The sequence below is a fragment of the Pseudorca crassidens genome, chromosome X, assembly GCF_039906515.1.
Source record: "Pseudorca crassidens isolate mPseCra1 chromosome X, mPseCra1.hap1, whole genome shotgun sequence".
NCBI lineage: Eukaryota > Metazoa > Chordata > Mammalia > Artiodactyla > Delphinidae > Pseudorca > Pseudorca crassidens.
The window spans coordinates 91,586,936-91,606,408 of record NC_090317.1 but is presented as its reverse complement, the minus strand read 5'-3'; the positions used below and the strand labels follow the sequence as shown (position 1 = coordinate 91,606,408).

The 19,473-nt window shown below is 47.5% G+C and overlaps 2 protein-coding genes across 4 annotated transcripts in view; one reads left to right on the top strand and one right to left on the bottom strand.

Annotated features, from left to right (window-relative positions):
- SYN1 (synapsin I) overlaps nucleotides 1–19,473 on the bottom strand; it is a 43,739-nt gene that overhangs the window by 4,798 nt on the left and 19,468 nt on the right. For both annotated transcript variants that reach the window (XM_067723686.1, XM_067723687.1), the window contains exons 6-8: nucleotides 1,621–1,683; nucleotides 182–324; nucleotides 10–84 (exon numbers count right to left, since the gene is read on the bottom strand). In XM_067723686.1, the coding sequence (XP_067579787.1) occupies nucleotides 10–84; nucleotides 182–324; nucleotides 1,621–1,683 (281 nt within the window). The remainder of the gene's footprint in view (nucleotides 1–9; nucleotides 85–181; nucleotides 325–1,620; nucleotides 1,684–19,473) is intronic.
- Nucleotides 5,979–9,591, top strand: TIMP1 (TIMP metallopeptidase inhibitor 1). 2 transcript variants are annotated; one of them, XM_067723695.1, is made up of 6 exons: nucleotides 5,979–6,138; nucleotides 6,983–7,111; nucleotides 7,864–7,943; nucleotides 8,127–8,253; nucleotides 8,502–8,612; nucleotides 9,318–9,591. In XM_067723695.1, exons 1-6 carry the CDS (start codon nucleotides 5,997–5,999, stop codon nucleotides 9,356–9,358), a joined length of 630 nt encoding a protein of 209 aa, XP_067579796.1. In that variant the 5' UTR covers nucleotides 5,979–5,996; the 3' UTR covers nucleotides 9,359–9,591. The 2 variants fall into 2 exon arrangements, with proteins under 2 accessions (XP_067579796.1, XP_067579795.1); XM_067723694.1 differs by having other exon boundaries at nucleotides 8,502–8,626.

Below are 19,473 nucleotides of genomic sequence, written 5' to 3'. Positions count from 1 at the left end.
GCCGCCCACCTGTCAGACATGGCAATCTGCTCAAGCATCGCAGAGCCGGTGTTGGTCTTCCAGTTTCCTGACACTGACGTCCTCCTGGAGAGTAAGAGGAGACAGGAGAGAGGCTTGGGGGGCGTGGGCTGCACAAGGCAGGGCAGGGGACCCCTACCCAGGCCTTGGTCTCCTTACGCACATGTAGGCCTTGTAGTTCTGCCCAATCTTCTGGACGCGCACATCGTATTTGGCATCAATGAAGGGCTCGGCAGTGGCATATGTCTTGGTCAGTGCCACGACACTTGCGATGTCCTGGAAGTCGTGCTGGTTGTCCACCTTGACCTGTGGGAGTGGGGTGGGGAGCAGGGCCCGGTCAGGAGGGGGCGGCAGTTGGGGTGCCTTAGGGCAAACGACACAGGTGAGGTGAGTGCACAGAAATTCGGTGGACACCCCAAGGCACTCAAGCACGCATTAATTCTGGGTCTCCTGGTTTTTACATGTACACACAGACACCAAATTGGGTGTCTACAACTCTGTGAACACACAAAACCCGATTTTTAGACTTGTTTACTTTAAATGGTTAAGTTGTGTGTTATGTGAATTATATCTCAATAAAGCTGTGGGAAAAATTGTGTGTATATACAGTATATGCATGTGGGCACCCATACAAAATCAATTGTACACACAGTATATAAACATACAGAAGCATGGACACACTCAAACATACAAATTACAAGTCTTCTTTCTATGGACATACAGACAAAATCGGATGGACAGCATACAGGACCCCAAGACCCTTGAATGTAAAAGATGACGTAGTGTGTGTTCAACACAGAGGCCTGCCTATATACAGACACAGTGCTGGATACACTAACAAAATAACAGGACACACAAAACTGGCTGAACACATGATAGAAAATTGGGCCACCAAAATGTAAGAATATGAGGAAAAATACAAATAGATAAAGGACACACAATTATACAGAATTATTGTGTGCACTGAATACACAATATACTTCTAACAGGCATACCTTCTTGGAGATACTGTGGGTTCAGTTCCAGACCACCGCAATAAAGCGAAGGTCACAATAAAGCAAGTCACACAAATTTTTTGGTTTCCCAGTGCGTATAAAAGTTATGTTTATACTGTAATCTGTTAAGTGTGCAATACATCTAAGTGTCTAAGAAAAACAATGTACATACCTTAATTTAAAAATACTTTATTGCTAAAAGATGCTAACCATCATCTGACAACGCAGGGTTGTCACGAACCTTCAATTTGTAAAAAAAAAAAAAATGTAGTATCGGGCTTCCCTGGTGGCGCAGTGGTTGAGAGTCTGCCTGCCGATGCAGGGGACACGGGTTCGTGTCCCAGTCCGGGAAGATCCCACATGCCGTGGAGTGGCTGGGCCCGTGAGCCATGGCCGCTGGGCCTGCGCATCCAGAGCCTGTGCTCCGCACCGGGAGAGGCCACAACAGTGAGAGGCCCGCGTACAGCAAAAAAAAAAATGTAGTATCTGTGAAGCGCAATAAAGCGAAGTGCTATAAAACGAGGTATGCCTGTACTTATATCCGCACGATGCCAGGAACATGCATCATTTACAAGCACGCACATACAAAGCCCACCCGGGGACTTACCTTACCCATCCCAGAGTGTGCGTGCCCCATCTTCACAACCACAGGGTACGTTGTGCTGCTGAGCTGGTAGGGTGGAAAGGGAGAGCATGGTCAGGGCAGGAGGGCTGACACCCATGGCTGGGGGTGGTGCTGAGGGGAGCCCATCCAGTGGGAGCCACACTGAGAGCGATTTTCCCAGAAGAGGTGGGTCAGAGACAGCCAGCCACCAGCTGGGGGTCCCACAATACCCCGGAGCCCAGAATTAAACCCAGAGCCCTGCCTGCCTATCCCTCCCTCCACCACCCACAAGTCCCAGACTTCCCGCCTCTGCTTTCCTGGGAAGAGGCGTGGGATAGGGGTGGGAGACTTTTCCAGAAAAGGGAAAGTTTGTTTTTACAGTGAATGGATGACAGAGAAGTGAGTGTGTGCATGTGCGTGCGTGGGGGTGTAGTGGCGAGCATGTAGCAACTGGACCCCTCAGCCAGGCCTTGTGTGTGTCTCCTCCACACACATACACAACCCAGAGACACACAAACCCTCAGAACTCAGATCTACACAGCCAAACCCAGAGCTTCCCACACATGCTGAGACCCACGCGATGGAAAGATCCACCACCGACACCGGTTCCGGAGCATGCCTTGCTGTGTGGCTGCACGGAGACCCTCACAGCCAGCCATCCAGCCCAGCAGCACACACTCAACACTCGTAGACGCGCAATCAACACTTTTGGGCAGAGACATACACACAGCCCTCCTCCTCTCACCCAAATCCACGTAACAGAGGGACACACAACACGAAGGTTATCCATGCAACACAGAGACGAACAACCCTCAGAGGCATAACCACAGAATGCAGAGGCACACACAACTCTGACAGGCACACACAACAGAAATGGGCACATATTCAGCACTGACAGATACACATGCAATACTCCTAGGCATACACACAACAAACAGAAGGACCCACAGCACATGGACAGGTATACACACTTCCAGGTATTCACACTTCTAGGTATTCACAAAACCACTGAGACCCACAACACAGAGACTCATACTCCTGGGCACACGCAAAGTGTACGTAGGGACGCACACACAAAAAACGTGCCTTGCCATATATACAGATGGAGAGGCGTGCACACGACCAGAGACACCCACAGCCTCCTAATTACATGGACAACACCCCGGGGTGTGTACATGCACACACACTCACATTCAGGCATGGGGATACCTCGTCTCCCCCAACCCTGGGTGGAGTAGAGGGGGCCTAGTTGGCCGACCCCAGCGCCACCATACACGGATGAACATGCAGGGCTTCACCCTCCCTCCTCTGTGCGGACAGGGGTGACAGGGTAGAGGATGGCATCCCCAGAGGGGCTGCTGGGGGCGGGGGCGGTTCCCAGTTCCCGACAGGCACAGGAAGCCTGCAGGGTCAGGGTGACCAATTGGCCTTCAGGCCTCACCCTCCCTCTGCACGCCCCCCCACCCTCCTCATTTCCCAAATGACTGGCGTCAGGATGGGGCGCTGAGAGGCACTGAGTTGTTACCGGGATGCTCTGATTAGCATTCTAGGGAAACCAGGCTGAAATGGCAGGTGACGTAACACAGGCACACACACAGCTCACAGAGGTGACAGCACATCCTCAATTCCATTCGCAACCCAGACCTGTTTTACATGGGCAGGCACAACTCCAGAAGCAGCACAAAACATACTGGGTTTGGGACTTCCCCGGTGCCACAGTGGTTAGTCATCCGCCTGCCAATGCAGGGGACACGGGTTCAAGCCCTGTTCCGGGAAGATCCCACATTGCCGCGGAGCAACTAAGTCCCGTGTGCCACAACTACTGAGCCCGTGTGCCACAACTACTGAGCCTGCGTCCACAACTACTGAAGCCCGTGCGCCTAGAGCCCATGCTCCGCAACAAGAGAAGCTACCACAATGAGAAGCCCCATGCACCGCAACGAAGTGTAGCCCCCGCTCGCTGCAACTAGAGAAAGCCCGCGCGCAGCAGCGAAGACCCAATGCAGCGAAAAATAATAAATAAATAATACAATTAAAAAAAAAACACTAACAAAAAAACCATACTGGGCTCAGGTACACTCAAGTACACACACACACACACACACCACAGAGGGGCACACACCACCTAAAGGCACACACGCAACCCTCAGAGGCAGAGACACAGCAGGAAACTGTGTGCAAGCACACATGCACACCGCCCCCCGCCCCAAGGTTTTTAGGCTCTTTTCACAAACCTTCCTTGTTTTCTCTGGACCTGAGCCTGAACACAACACTGTGTATATGTGTATGCGTGTGCCCACACATGTGTGCATGCAGTGAGCTCTGAATACTGGGATCCCCTGGCCAACCCGAGGTTTGAATCTTGGCCTCTCCTCTTCCTAAGGCCATGTTCAACCCAAGGCAGGTCACTTAACCCTCTCTGGGCCTCAGTTTCCTGATCTGTATAAAGGGTACAATCAGGCCCAAGCACTTGGTGTGTGTGGGGACTGCCAGGTGTCTGCTGTGCACACCCAGCTGGACCCCACGCCCCCCAAACCCATCCAGCTCGCCAGGTGGCCATACAGCCGGACACCCATCCATGAAACCCCACCAGTTTCAAAACCTGCACAATAACCCGGGTCCACATAACCCCTCACATGTAGACAGTGGGCAAAACTCTGTGCTGACTCAGGTTTCAAAGTCATGATGCTGCAGCAGGACTTCCCCTTTGCACCCACCACCAACTTAGCCCCCGTCTCATTCACTCTCATTCCCCACTTTCACAATCAGCTTCTCCAGATTCCTGGTTTACTTCTCTTCCCCCTTACCTGGTCCTGCCCGCCCCCCCAAAAGAGTCACTTCTTCACTCTCCTTCCTGGGCAGATCACTTGACCCCTTTGTGTATCTCATTTTCCTCATTGGTATAATGAGAACATGAACAGTCTCTAACTCACAGATGTTGTGAGGAACACATTAGTTATTTTGGGCAAAATGCTTAGCACAGTATCTGGCACACAGGAATCCTCCATCCTCAAAAGGTGTTGGGTACTATTATTATTATTGGTTTAATATCCCTAGGTTAGCCAATATTAATTAACAAGGAGGTAATCGGGATTGACTGACAGATAAAGTACTTCCAAAGATTTTAGAGCTGTGTTTGATGCATAGTAAGCACTTCATAGTGCTGGCGGTAGTTTCTGTTGTGGTGGTAGTGTTGGTGGTGATGGTTGTGCTAACCACTCTGAGTTAATCAAGCTTAATTAGCAAGGGGGTAATGGGGATTGGATGAGAGAACTACACAAAGGCTTCAGGGCACAGTACACAGTAAGCGCTCCATAAGTGGCTCCTATCATCACTACCGTCATCATTATTATTATTGGCCTGTCCTCCCTGACCTAACCAAGGATGTTAATCGGCCCTCAGAGCCCTTTCCCAGGACCCCAGGGAAGATTCAGGCAGCATCTGGAAGCTGGTGGACAGAGATTGCCTCACGGCTGACCCCCACCAGGGGAGTGGGAGGGTTGGTGGGGAAGGGGCAGGGCAGGATGGGAGGGGATCAGTTTTCTACTGACTCACTGGCCTCTTTCACCACCATTCAACTCCCCCACCCCAATGCTCATTCATTCACCAGCAACCTCCCGGCTTGCCAGGACTGTGCCCAGCCTGGGTTAAGATCCTGGTGCCAGTTAGCCTAGGTTCAAATCCCAGCCATGCCCTGTGGTCCTGGGAAAGTTCTTCAATTCCTCTATGCCTCATCTGGGAAATGGGAATAATACCGATAACCATCTCAGAGGCTTATCGTAAGCTTTAAGTGAGATAAATTATGCCGAGTGCCGCCCGGTACACAGTTGGTGCTATATAAATGCGGACTATTTGCCTGTGTTTTGTTTTTTTTTTTTGAGAAGGGGTAAGACCCAGGCTCTGGCTCCATCCAGGCCTCCTGAATTCCAATCCCAGTTCTGCCACTTATTAACTGTGACCTTGGATAAATCACTTAACCTCTCTGTGCCTCAGTTTCCCCACCTTGTATCCTTCCTCCATTCACCTGCCCTATCTCCCTTCACTGCTTCTACTTGTTTGCTCTGCCGCTCACCGCCCCCCCCCCAAAACAGTAGGTGCACAAGAAATTCTTATTGAAGGAATGAACTAATTTGGGCTTTAGCCATGGGGATTTTCGGGAATGTGGGTGATCGGATAGATTTTGGAGTCTTTAGGGAATTGCACTGGGTGGAATCCGGCCTGTAAGCCCTCCTTGAGACCGCTTGGAGGGACTGGTGCCTGACGTGGAGATGGGGGAGGGGGATGGTCAGGGCGAGGCTCAGGGGGAGGGAGAGGAGGAGGGTGCATCTCCTTTTCGGCAGCCCAGGGCCCGCCCCTTGGCCTCCACGGATGGTGGGCGGATGAGTAATGCATCCAGGAAGCCTGGAGGCCTGTGGTTTCCTACCAGCTGCCACCCCGCCCCTCGCTTGGATATTTATCCTCCGCTGCTCCGGCCCTGCCGCCATCGCCGAAGACCCAGCGCCCAGAGAGGCTACACCAGAGGTAGGCAGGGGCTTGGGCGGCCCGCAGGGCCTGGAACTGGGCTGGAGCTTTCCTGCCTGATGATACTCGGCTGCTCAGCCTGGCCAGCGGGTACCGGGAGCCTAGGCTGGTCCAGGGGAAGAGGGTGGGGGCCTGGAACTGCTCCCCCAATCCCGACACTCCAAATTCCTTTGAACCCTTGACATCCATCCTCAGCTCCCCGAAAGCCATGAGCCCCTAACATCAGATGCCTCCCAAGCTGCCAACTCCTCTAAATTCCCTCCCTGTCCCCCAGCAACCCAAACCCCTGATGCTCCCTAAACTCCCCCAGCCTCCCAAATCTCTAAACTCAAAGCTTCCTCTGAACCCAAATCCCTCAGACACTCCCACTCCCTTAAGCCCCCAAACTCCGTCAACTCCTTAAATCCCCAACCTCCTCCAAATTCCTCAACTTCCCTCAACTCCCCCACCTCTTCCACCTCTCAATATGCGCAACCCCCAAACTCCCAGCCTCCCCGAAAACTCCTCCAGCTCCCCAAAGCCCAAATTCCTCAGCCCCCCACTTTCCGACTTCTTCAACACTCTTAAATTCTCAAACTCCCCAGCCCCCTTATTCCCCAAACGCTACAGCCCCATAACTCCCCCACTCACCTAGTCCCCTAAATCCCTCAAACTCCACAACTCCTAAACTCTCCTGACTCCCTACCCCCCTAGACTCCCCTGGGCTCTCAAATCCCCAAGCCCCTTAAAATCCCCAAACTCCCCAACCCGGTGTGTGTGTGGGTAGAATGGGGTGGGAGGCCTGCCCAGGTACATGGATCGGCTGAGCTGGGGGCCCTCTGAACCCTCCTCCCCACCCCCACAGAACGCACCATGGCCCCCTTTGCACCCCTGGCCTCTGGCATCCTGTTGCTGCTGTGGCTGACAGCCCCCAGCCGAGCCTGTACCTGCGTCCCACCCCACCCACAGATGGCCTTCTGCAACTCCGACCTCGGTGAGTGTATCCGCCCTACCCACACACTCTGGGCTTCGGTTTCCCTCTCAGTCCAGTGGGGTTCACAATGGTGCCTACCTCTAGAACAATTCCACTCAGCCCCACACTGACTCTGCTTTAGCCGCTCTGCCACCCCCACACTTTCTTGATTACTCAAGGCCCAATCCCACCTCAGGGCCTTTGTACTGTCTACTTCCTCTGCCTGGTATACCCGTCCCCCCAGGTATCCACATGGGGATATCCAAATGTCACCCTCTCAGGGTGGCCTTCCCTGACCACCCTGTTCAAAACTTGAGCCCCTGTCCCCTACTACTCCTGATCCCCTCACCCAGCTCTGAAGTTCCCCATCACAATACCATCTAACTTCCTATATACTTAATTATTTTGCTTGTGTTTAGTCTCTCTTCTCCTGGCTAGAATGTGAGCTCCACAAGGAACGGATTTCTGTGTTTTGTTCACTGTTATGTCCCTGACACCAAGAACAGTGCCTGGCACAGAGCAGGCACTCCAAAATATTTGTTGAGTGAACGAACACATGATGAATATGTGAAAAAAGGCTTGAAGCAGTGCTTGGCTAACAGTAGGCACCAACATACAGATGAAGCAATTAACAAATGCATAAGTCACTAGGGTGCTGTCCGGCATTCAGCAATCCCTATTTAAGTATGTGCTTTGCTAGTATTATCATTGTGATTATTCTTATTGGCTCATGCAGTCCCTTTTACTCGTTTTTTTCCCCTGTTCTCCTGCAGTCATCAGGGCCAAGTTTGTGGGGACTGCAGAAGTCAACCAGACCACCTCATACCAGCGTTACGAGATCAAGATGACCAAGGTATCCCTCCTGCCCCTTCCCCCAGCAGTTCCTAAAATCTTCCTCCCTGTCAAAATAAAAGCCTTTGGCCACTGGTTTGGCGAGGAAATTAGCTGTGATATCAGAGTGCTATACGACTTCAGGGAAGAATGTGGAGTGGGAGGATTATGTCAGTAAAAGATTCTTCCCCTCATCCATTGACAGATGTTCAAAGGGTTCAACGCCTTGGGGGATGCCTCTGACATCCGGTTCATCTACACCGCCGCCACAGAGAGCGTCTGCGGATACTCCCACAGGTCCCAGAACCGCAGTGAGGAGTTTCTCATAGCTGGTGAGGCCCCGCCCCATCGCCCTGTGCCACGCCACCCCTCCGCTGCTGCCTGGCAACTGCAAGAGGGAGGGGAGGCTCTGTGGGAATGGTCCCAGTTGAAATGGGGACCGCCCCAATTTCAGCCTATCAGAAGGCTGGGGCTTTGCCCAGCGGGGTCTGTGGTCCTGGGACACCAATCTGGCGCCACTCTGTCCCTGGCCCAGCCAATCAGAATCTGCCTGTTGACCCCCCCGCCCCCACCCACGCAGGACAACTGTTGAACGGGAACCTGTACATCACCACGTGCAGTTTCGTGGCTCCTTGGAACAGTCTGAGCTCCGCTCAGAGCCGGGGCTTCACCAAGACCTATGCTGCTGGCTGTAAGGAATGCACAGTGAGTCCCTGGACATTGCCCGCCGCCTGGAGAGCAGTCCTTGGGGTCTTCCCCAAACCACGGCTTGTTTTTGGTTCCCTCTGACTATTCCTTGTCCCTATGGCTGCTTCCCAAACCCTAGGGATGTCCTTGATCTCTCTTGCTGTTCCCTCAAATCTGAGACTGTTCCCCTGGACATTCTGCTTGTTCCTTTGCCCTGTGTCTGATACCTGGGAATCCGCTGTTTCCTGGACTTTCTGGCTGCTTCCTGTCCCTCTGACTCCCCCTTGTGACTGCTCGGCCACTCTGTTCCAAGACTGCTCCCTGATGGCCCTGAATGTCCTCTGACCCCAGTGACTATCTCTGAGCCCCACGTCTCCTTATGCTTAAGTTTCCTGCCCACCGATTGTTCCCTGCTACTGCCAGCTGTTCCCTATCCAATGGGACAGGTCCCCAGGAGACCTGCCTGACTGTTCCCGCAACACCATTCCGGGAAGCTGATCATTTCCCTGGATTGCTGTCACCTCCTCAAGCCCAATGACTGTTCCCCACAATGGGAGGGAGTGTTCTTGAGTCTGTACCCAGGTGGGGTGACACCAGGTCTCCCCAGCAGCTCCAAGTTAAAATCTGAGGAGCAGAAAGTTATCCTCTGGAGGGGAGGTAGGGGCAGGAGGAGAAGCCCTCAGAGATGTGTCTCCCTCCCCTCCTCCAGGTGTTTCCCTGTTCATCCATCCCCTGCAAACTGCAGAGTGACACTCATTGCTTGTGGACGGACCAGCTCCTCACAGGCTCTGACAAGGGCTTCCAGAGCCGCCACCTTGCCTGCCTGCCCCGGGAGCCAGGGTTGTGCACCTGGCAGTCCTTGCGGCCCCGGATGGCCTGAATCCTGCCCCCAGCAGAAGCTGAAGCCTGCACAGTGTTCACCCCCATTCCCACTCCCGCCTTTCTTTCTCCAAGACAATGCAATAAAGAACTACCACTCAGCAGGCAGTGTCCCTGTGTAGTGTCTGGGAGCAAACCTATGTCAGACGACCTGGTGGGAGCACCCTGGGACCAATGCTGAGGGGGTGTGGCATGGGGTCCAGCTCCATGGGTAGCCTGGGGGCTGGCCCTACCCTCACCCAACCTTCAGTACTTCTCCCTGAAAAATGGGTCTCACGGTCCCTACCCAGAATCCTTCCGAGGTCTGTGCTAGGGTTGGAGGATGATTAATGGGTGCATTCATTCATTGGGTATTTGGGGGGGGGTCAAAACACATGAAACTCTCATAACAATAACTTCCTGTGTAAGATTACTAACAGTGATTTTAATTTCTAGACTGGCAGTGTAGTGTAGTGGTTAAGAGCCTAAACACTAGAGCCAGGTCATTTGCAGTCAAATCCTGCCCCTTCCATATACTAGCTCTGAGACCTTGGGGAGATCATATTACCTCTTTATGCCTCAGTTTCCATATCTGTAAAGTTGGTATAAAACGAATGCCTAACTCCTAGGGACAATGTAACTTTATCTGTAAAGTGCCTGGAACTGTGTTAGGCACATAGCACTTACAAGTATTAGTTAGTAGTAGTAAGATAAATGTAATTTAATGTGTAACTTTAGTAGTGATCATTCTTCTCACTAATGATTATTTACAATATTGAAAATTACATTAAATGTCAGGAATGATAATTTACAATATTGGAAATGATGTATAATATCAGTAGTAATAATTGAATGCACCCTGGAAACTTTAGTTTAACTCGTGATCCTGATAATCTCCCCCACAGATGTTACAAATATTTAATATGCTCATTTGTTTTTTCTTATTACTATGAAACTTTTACACTGCTTCCCAGTGTGCAACTCACCCCACTTAAAAATACCAACATTTAAAAAGACTTCTGAGGACAACCCCTTCCCCAGTGATAACATTCCCCACTATAAAGTCCTCACTGTGGACATATCACCACATTTATAAATCTCTATTGTTGCCAAAACTACAGGTGACAAATCTCTAAGCCCTTGGTAAATGTTTCCTTTGAAAAGTCCCCTCTCTTCATTGTACAAATACCTCTTTCACAAATACCCCACTAACAAATACCTCTGTTGAGCTACCCTCTTTATTCATAAATATCCCATTGACATATCTCCATTGAAGACCCCCCCCATTGACAAATATCCCCATTCACAAATACCCAGCAGTAATCTATCACCCACTCATGGACCCCAGTGACAAATATCTCTCTTCACCATTACCTAATCCATTGGCATATCTCCTATGACCACTCAGTTGACAAATCTCTCTATTCATAAATTCCTTTCTATGACATAATTCTCATTGACAACCTCTATTGACAAATCTTCCCATGTATTCTACTGGCATATCTCCCCATTCAGACATGCCCATCAAAATGCTCTCATTGTCAATCTTCCTATTCAGAAATACCCACCATTGATATCTACCTCATTGATAAGCCCACTTTAAAACCTTTCCATTCATAAAATCCCATCCATCCATATAGCTCCTCTTGATTGACTCCCCCCATTGACACATTTCCCCATCCTTAGATATCTCTAGTTGGAAAATCTCCCTGCTGGAACAGCTCCCAATATATTACCCTATATGTTGAAACATCTCTCCACACCCCCCAATGACAGATGAAGAGGTAGATTTCTATACGAACAACCCTTCCTTTTTATCAGTACTGACACCTACGTCTCACTCTCCAGCCTTGGACACTTACTATGCCAGTAGTGGTGAAATCTGAGGACCAACCCCAGTTATACTGTAGAGCGCCCACCAAAGGAAATGATTAGGGCGCAAGTTCTCTCTGGATGTAGGGGTGAAGGTGGAGTTTAAAAAAGAGATTAGTTGAAAGTCTGCATGAGAAGCTGTGAGAACCCCAGACACACCCCAAATACCAATCCCCACTCCAATAGAAGGCTGAAGACATGATCTCTTATAAGAGTAAAATAGAGGGTTCAAATGGGCAGGAATGCCCAGGCCGCACCTCCCTGTTGTTGACTATTTATCCACCACTGAGCTTGGGCCTCCTGCTGAACCTCTGTGGAGAGCTACAGCTCTGATGAATGGACGTGGGGCCATTGGTACCAGAGGCCCAGTCTCAGTGTCCTTTCCCCGCCACCACACCATGGGGCCTCCCCTGACCCCAGGCCCCTGGAAAGTAGTAGTGTTAATTAAATGTTCCCTGAATCTTCTCTTGATTGGGGGTGAGCTGGGCCAGGGAAAAGTCATGCTTCAACTCCCCCCACCCCTACTGTGTCTCCAGGTCCTTGCCATGAGTTCCGACTTCCTGCTGGTCCCTGCTTTGCTCCTGGCTCTGTCCCTGACCACCCTTGGGCTGGCCCTCATACTGTTTATTGTAACTCAGACGTGGGTAAGTCTGGGTAGACCTCAGAGAAGCCTCCGACGCAGGGACTCACAGTGAGGTTCCAGAAGGGTGGATAAAGCCCCTTGAGGTGGTTGAACCTGGATGGTAGCTGCTCTGCAAACCCTTTTTTCCCAAGAGTCTTGGGGACAGGGAAAATCTTGAATGTTTGAACCCCAAGGGGTCCCCTGACACATTTCTCCCACCCTTAGTCCTTGTGGCTTAATTCCTGGGTCTTCTCACTGAGACCATGAGGCATTATGAGTTCAGGTAACCAGGGCTCCCTGCTCACCTCTTCCCTGTACCCACCTCCCCACCAAAATACAAGCCCCTACCTTGCTCTGACTGAGGGAATAGGGTGGGTCTTTGAGATCCAAAATCTAAGGATGCGATACTAAGACCCAGCCCCTCACCCCATAAATGCTCCTCAGTCCCAGTGTCCCTCTCTCTTTTCCCCCCTCACAGACAATCAACATTCTGAAAGGGGTCCTGAAACTCTGGGTCATGAAAGTACCCAAATATAAAGAGCAATGTGGTTGTATCTATCTACACACCCACCAAGAACAGTGGTGGTGACATCCATGGGGAGAAGTTTTCTTCTATCTCAGGTCAGCCAGCCTGCGTGGACTCCTCATCCTCAGACTTCTGGCTCTGTCCCAGTCCTGGAACAAAGTGTCCCTCCCTGGGGCATTCTTCCACCAAATACACCCAACCTCAGGATACTGTGCTCCTGATTTCAGCCAACCACAGCAAATTCTGTCCCTGACCCATAATGCCCTGGATCTTTGGGACTGACCACCTGGGGATCACAATCTGTCTCAGCCAAATGACATCTGGTCCACACTTTACTGACCATCAGGATATGGCATCCATCCCCTCTAGGCTCTTTGAGGGTTGGGAACCTGCACTGAGTTGTGTAGCCTTGGAAGGGGCTCGGGGAGGAGTATATCAGGAAGGTATCTTGAATATCTACAGGTAAGGATGCCCGGGCCTTGAGTGTGCCCCTCAGGTATGCCTGCAGCCACAGCTCCACCCTGTTCTTTCTGCTCCCTGTTCCTGTTTGCTGGTCCCTACTTCCTCTCCTGATCTCCTTCCCCTGCTCCTTCTCTGTGTTCTATCCCTCCCCCTGCTGCTGTGCCCTCTTCTCGCTCTCTTCTTTCCTCTCTGCTCCCCACTCCTCTTTGTTTCCTCGCTGTTTGCTATTCCCTTTCATGGGTCCCTGGCTCCCCTGCCTATCCTTAGCGTCTGTGGCCCTTCTCTTCCAGGAGCAGAAGCTATGAGGAGAAGGGAGTGGAGGAGTGCCCTGCCCAACCACCCCCAGGTGCCTCCCTGCCACCCCCGCAAAGCCACATACCTGAGTCCCAACCTTGCACAGTGTCCGTGGAGGGACCTCTGTTTATCTGAGCACTGGCAAGAAGAACATGAAGCCATGAACTTGGCTGCCTTCCCCGGTGACCTGATATCTGCTATTGAATCTTCCTGTACAACAGCCTCTGGCCTTGGACCCAGACTTCTCTTCAGCCACAGTGGGCTGGGGACGCTTCACCTCCTTCAACATCACAAACAAATCTAAGCCCATCAACCGCCCCCCACCACCCCCTCAAGCCTCCCAAAGACCACCAGCTTCTAACTGTGCTAGGGATCTATCTGGTTTGTGTTGTGTTTCTTGATCTGGGTGCAGAAGACAGGAGTGTGTTCACTTTGTGAAAATTCAATGAGCTGTACACTTATGATATGTCCCCTTTTCCAAACTTGTTATACCTCAATGAAATTGGCCCCTCAAAACAAAACCCCATAAGCTACAAGAATATACTGTACAGCACAGAGAATATAGCCAATATTTTATAATAACTGTAAATGGAGTATAATCAATAAAAATTGTGAATCACTATGTTCCACACCTGAAACTAATATAATATTGTAAGTCAACTATACTTCAATAACAAAATAATAAGTTAAAAAAAAGAAAGGAAAGAAAAAGAAACCCCCACCCTCTTGACATATCTCCCTCGCTCTTTACTTCAATTGCTCCCTCACTCCTGCTCTCTCTCTTTTCACACAATCCCCACATCCCTGACCCTGTTGATTCTCACCCCAAGGCACCCTCTCTTTCCTCATAGCACAGGGACCATGAATCCTGGCCCCAGAGAGGGGACTGGATCCAGAGAGACCTTGGTGTTGGACTCCACCCGTCGCATCATGAACCCTCTGCAAATATTTGCTGAGCCACAAATTACCCGGAGTGTAGGTAGCAAGGGAAGGGAAGTCCTTATTCCCATAGCACCCCACCCTCTAGGTCTGCATGACCAAGTTGATGTAAGTAGATCACCAGGCTAGGAAAGTCGGGGTGAAAAGAAGTCAAACTGTGCTTCACAAGATCTTCCCTGTGCCCCACCCCTGACTGGTGACTATTTAGACACATTGAGCTGAGTATCCCTGAGGATTCCTGGTGGTCTCCAAACTGGATGGGAGTAGATGGGGTAGGGGGGCCAGAGTCCTGATATGTGTCTTCCAGCTTCAAAGTACGGGGTGGCGCAAGACTGCTCCCACAAATCCAGGCCTAGCTTTTGCCCCTCCATGCTGCACAGTGGGGTTGGGGACAAAAGAGGAAACAGGGGAGGCAAGCTGGCCTGTGGGAAGTCTAATGCTTCTGCCACCACTCGCCACCATTACCCACCATTAACTTTGTCTTCTTCCTGGCCTCTGAAGTCCTGTTCTTTCTGTCCCTTGACAAAAATAGCCTCTGCACAGCTACAGACAGCCAGGAGGTGCATCTGCCCTACTAGATATCAGGAATTAATGAGAAAATATAGTTATTAAGACAGTACTGCACTGGAACAGGTATAGAGAAAGTGACCGACAGAGTAGAACAGAGAGTCCTGAACTTGCCCCACATATATATAGGATTTTAGGATATGACGGAGGTGGCATACCAGATCAGTGGGGAAAAAAGCGTTGCCTATAAGGAAAAAGATGAAACTGGATCCCTACCTATCTCACACTGTATGTGAAAATCAATTTCAAGGAACACATGTAATAAAGATGTTTGGAAGAGTGCTACTTGATTGCTACATTGAGAACAGTGTAATGTAAGTGAATGGATGTGATGACCCCTCTGTAATGCATGTAGAGAAGCGTTAAAGAAAACATGTAATAAAGATGTTTGTAAGAATGCTAAAAAGAAACAGAAAAAGAAAATCAACTTCAGATGGATGAAGAACTTAAATGTCAAAAACAAAGCTTGCCACTTTTATCATCTACTAAATTTCCATATGTACATGGATCTAAATCTGGGTTTTTAATTTTTCTTCTTTTACTCTGTTAGTCTATCTATTCATGTGTCAGCATCATATTGTTTAAATTAGAAAAGCTTCATAAAATGTTTGCTGGCAAATGCATTAAACTCCTTGTAGGCTGGTAGGGTTAGTCCCCTCTCATAGCTCTTCTTTTTCAAGGTTTTCCTGGCTATTCTTGCATGTTTTCTTTTCCATATGAACTCTACTATCAACTTGTCCAGCTCCAGATAACAGCTTATAGGTATATTTTGGGGGATCACATTATATTTATAAATTAAAAATAGAGACCTAAGAAGGGGAACTGACATCTGTATGATGTTAATTAATCCTATCCACAAATAAGGAATGCCTTTCCAGTTGTGTAAGTCTACCTTTGAGTCTTTCAGGAGTGTTTTAAACTTTTCCTCATATAAGTTTGCACACCCCTTGCTAAATTTATCCTGAAATACTTTATCATCTTTTTTGTTGTTACCTTAAATGGGGTTTTCTCTTCTATCTGGTTGTTTGTGTATATGAAAACTACTGATTTCTGTATGTTGACTTTATATTCTGCTATGTTATTAAGTTATTTTATTGTTTGAATTTGTTATTGGTTCTCTGGGGGATTTCCAGATATACTATCATATCATCTATTAACAGAGACATTTTTACATCCTCTTTACCCATTCTTGCATCTATAATTGCTTTGCCTAGTCTAACTGCATTGGTCTAATACCTCTAAGTATTGTACAATGTTGAAAAGGAATGGAGACAGTGGGCACCTTGCTTTGTTCCTCACCTTAGTGGAAATGCTTTCAATGTTGTCCTATTAAGTTGATAATAACTTTCAGATTGAAGTATACAAATTTGATTATGTTAAGAAGGCATGAGTTGATTTCTATTTTTGAATGATTTTATCATAATGGGTGCTGAACTTTGTTAAAGGCTTTTAAAATATCTATGGAAATGATCATATGACTTTCTCCTCAGATCTATTAATATGTTGTATTATATTAATACATTACCTATAACAAACCATCCTCGCATTCCAAGAAGGAAACTTACTTACACAGTTATGCTATCTTATTTTCTTAATTTAGTTCTGGATTTGTTTGCTAATATTTTATTTAGGATTTTTGCATTGATATTTATGACTGAAAATGGTCTATGCTTTTCTTTTTGTGTTATCAATGTTATAATTGCTTTAGAAAAATAATGTGGAAGTTTCTCTTCATTTTCTGTTCTTTGTAACAATTTATGTGGCATTGGGATTAACTGGTTTCTAACAGTTTGGTAGAATTCCCCTGTGAAACCATCTGGGCCTGATGCTTTTTTAGGGGGTAGTTCCTTAATAACTTTATTGCTTTTATGGAAATTGACCTGTTAAGCTCAAATGGGGTCGATTTTGGTAAACTGTGTTTCCCTAGAAAATTATCCATTTCCTGTAGGTTTAAAATTTTATCTGTGTATGCCTTTTATTTTAACTTTTGGAATCATGCTAACATATTACATTTAAATGCATAAAATTAAGTCAGTATAGATGGGAAAAAACCTAAAATTTAATATAAAGGGAAACAAACTATATTTGAAATAACATGAGTAATATAACCATGTTGAATGACAAAATGAACTAGACCATGTAACATTTGAATACAGTACTTTGTATATCCTCATCTAAAGACATAAAAAGGGCAAACAAATCTCAAGCTATACCTTACTACAGTTGTTTTTCACAGTGGTACAGGTGTTGAAATTCTAAAAATACTTTCTGTGTATTGTAGGATTGAGCAAATGAGTAAATATATTGATGATGCTGGAAGCTAGGGTTCTCAATGTTAGAGAAGAGAAATATAAATATAGAAAGGGGGAAGGCTAGAAGGAACCCTATGTTGTGTCGGATTAGAATTGAAAGTATTGGGGATCCCAGCTCAAAGAGAAGAAACTCCTCCCAATTCCCTGGTCCAACTGATTGCTGATCACCAGGATCCTGTGAGTTTCTGCCCAGAATGAAAAAAACAGTTTTCATCAGATACACCACACTAATACTGGTAGGAATGCTTCCCTCCTGCTGTTCCAGTGACTTGCTGATCTGCGCCCTTTCTCCTTCAGTGGAGCCAACCTGCACAGTGAGACAATGTGGTGAGGCACCTCCTGTGGATAAAAGGCGTGTAAATCCAGACCCTTCTCCCTCCATTTTCCTGCGTGTGATCTTGAACCAGTCAAGGGCGACCCTCTCTCCATGACTTCTGTTCCTCTCAGGCTCACATCCCCCCGTCTCCCAGAGATGCAGGAAGGAGGAAAGTGTGTGAAGTAAACTCTGAAGAAGTCCCAGATGAAGTGACACAGCCAGGAAATTTCAGACTAACAAAACTCTGGGGGAATTTCATGACATTGGAAACACAAAGGATCCAATGTGGAAGGCTGATCCAAACTTGGCAAGGAGGATGACAATTTACAAAGCATAGAAATAATGTAGGCTCCCTGTCATCAGGTATGCCATGAAAAGAAGGCAGTCACTGCTCACACTACTGTTGATAAGTTTATTATAAAGAAATAAAACAATTTAATTCTAAAAAAAAAAAAGAAAGTATCAGGGGAATTCCCTGGCAGTTCAGTGGTTAGGACTTGGCGCTTTCACTGCTGGGGGCCCAGGTTTGATCCCCGGTTGGGGAACTAAGATCCCACAAGCTGTATGGTGTAGCCAAAAAAAACCCCAAAAAGTATCAGTATGAACACATTTCATATAATTTCATATATATGTATATATAAAATTTCATTATATATATTTCATATATATATAATGAAATTTCCTAAGCTCTGCACAATGAGAGAATCTAGAAGCAAGGACATTCCAGTAGCAATGAGTACATCTAGCTCCCAGATCCTGGCTTTGAAATACCGTTATCCTAGGGTTGTGAAAGAACAAGATATGCCTGGAGGTGACGTTGGCCGAAATGCCAAGTAAGGGCCTATAAAAATCCTCTCCTCCATAAAAGCAATGAGAATATTGGTAAAAATTGCCACAATCAACTTTATCAGAACTCTGGAAACTGACCAGAGGTTTACAATAATTCAGGAAGCATTTATTGAAGAAAAAGGCTGAATCTCACTAAGAACAGTAAGTTTTGTGGCATTTGAACTTTTCCTGTTCCCATTCTCTTCTTCCCACTTCCACAACAGATTTTAAAATCAACACCCTTGCAATTCTGATGAAAACACAGCAGGCTGGCTAGCAGCCAATGGAGGAAGCAGAACAGGGTAGGAGTTCCTCCAAAGCCCCATTCCCAGAAACTATCTTTATTTGACCTGTATGGCACTTCCCCAGAAAACTCCATTCACAGGACTTGTCTATTTGACCTGACTCAGAATTCACCTGGTGTGAACAGTTTTTCTTGGGGGTGCTTTTCAAAAATAATCAGCAGCAATTGTTTAACACAGCAGCTGTTTGAGGCAACGACTACAGTTAAGACAATCAACAAGCTGGCCAAAACTTAACAGAAAAATCTGAGTAATAAGATGTTCATAGGAGGTTTTGAAAAGTTCTAACATATTCCTAGGAATCTAGAAAGCCATAAATATGCATAATGCTGTGTGCATGCCTAGGATCTCTGGCTGACCTTGAGGCTCTGCACAAGCAGGAAGTAAAGGTTAAGGCAAAGTTGTAAACAGCCTGCCTGAACATTGAAGGCATGCCCCAACGTGCCCTCAGAGCTCATCAGCAAAGGCTGGGAGACTTACTAGATCCAAGTGTTTAAAGAAATATCTGTCCAATCATTAGTTGACCACTAAGCTAATAAAGTAGAGACTTCAATGACCATATATGACAAAGAATATAGACTTTACAGAATTAGTTCAAGAAAGTCCCTAAAAAAACCCCCAAAGAAAAACAAAAGCAAACCTTGGGGAGGAGGGGGAATCTGATTTCCAGAGTTGTCGCATTATATTATTTAAGATATTCAGTTTTCAACTAAAATTTATAAGACATGCGAAGAAACAATAAAGTATGACCCAAACACAGAAAAATAAAGCAGTCAGTAGACACTGTCCCTGAGGAAGTCCAGATGTTGGAATTAATAGACTATAAATCAACTACTTGGAAGATTTTCAAAGAACTAAAGGAAACCATGTCTAAATATCTAAATGAAAGTATAAGAATGGTGTTCTAACAAACAGAAACTATCAATAAAGAGATAAAAATTATAAAATAATAGAAATTCTGGAATTG

Excerpts from the sequence above, each read along its gene's own strand:
- TIMP1 (XM_067723694.1), top strand. The coding sequence starts at position 5,997 with ATGAGTAATGCATCCAGGAAGCCTGGAGGCCTGTGGTTTCCTACCAGC. Across the intron at positions 7,112-7,863 it reads CTTCTGCAACTCCGACCTCG|TCATCAGGGCCAAGTTTGTG; the intron begins GTGAGTGTATCC and ends GTTCTCCTGCAG. Across the intron at positions 7,944-8,126 it reads ACGAGATCAAGATGACCAAG|ATGTTCAAAGGGTTCAACGC; the intron begins GTATCCCTCCTG and ends ATCCATTGACAG.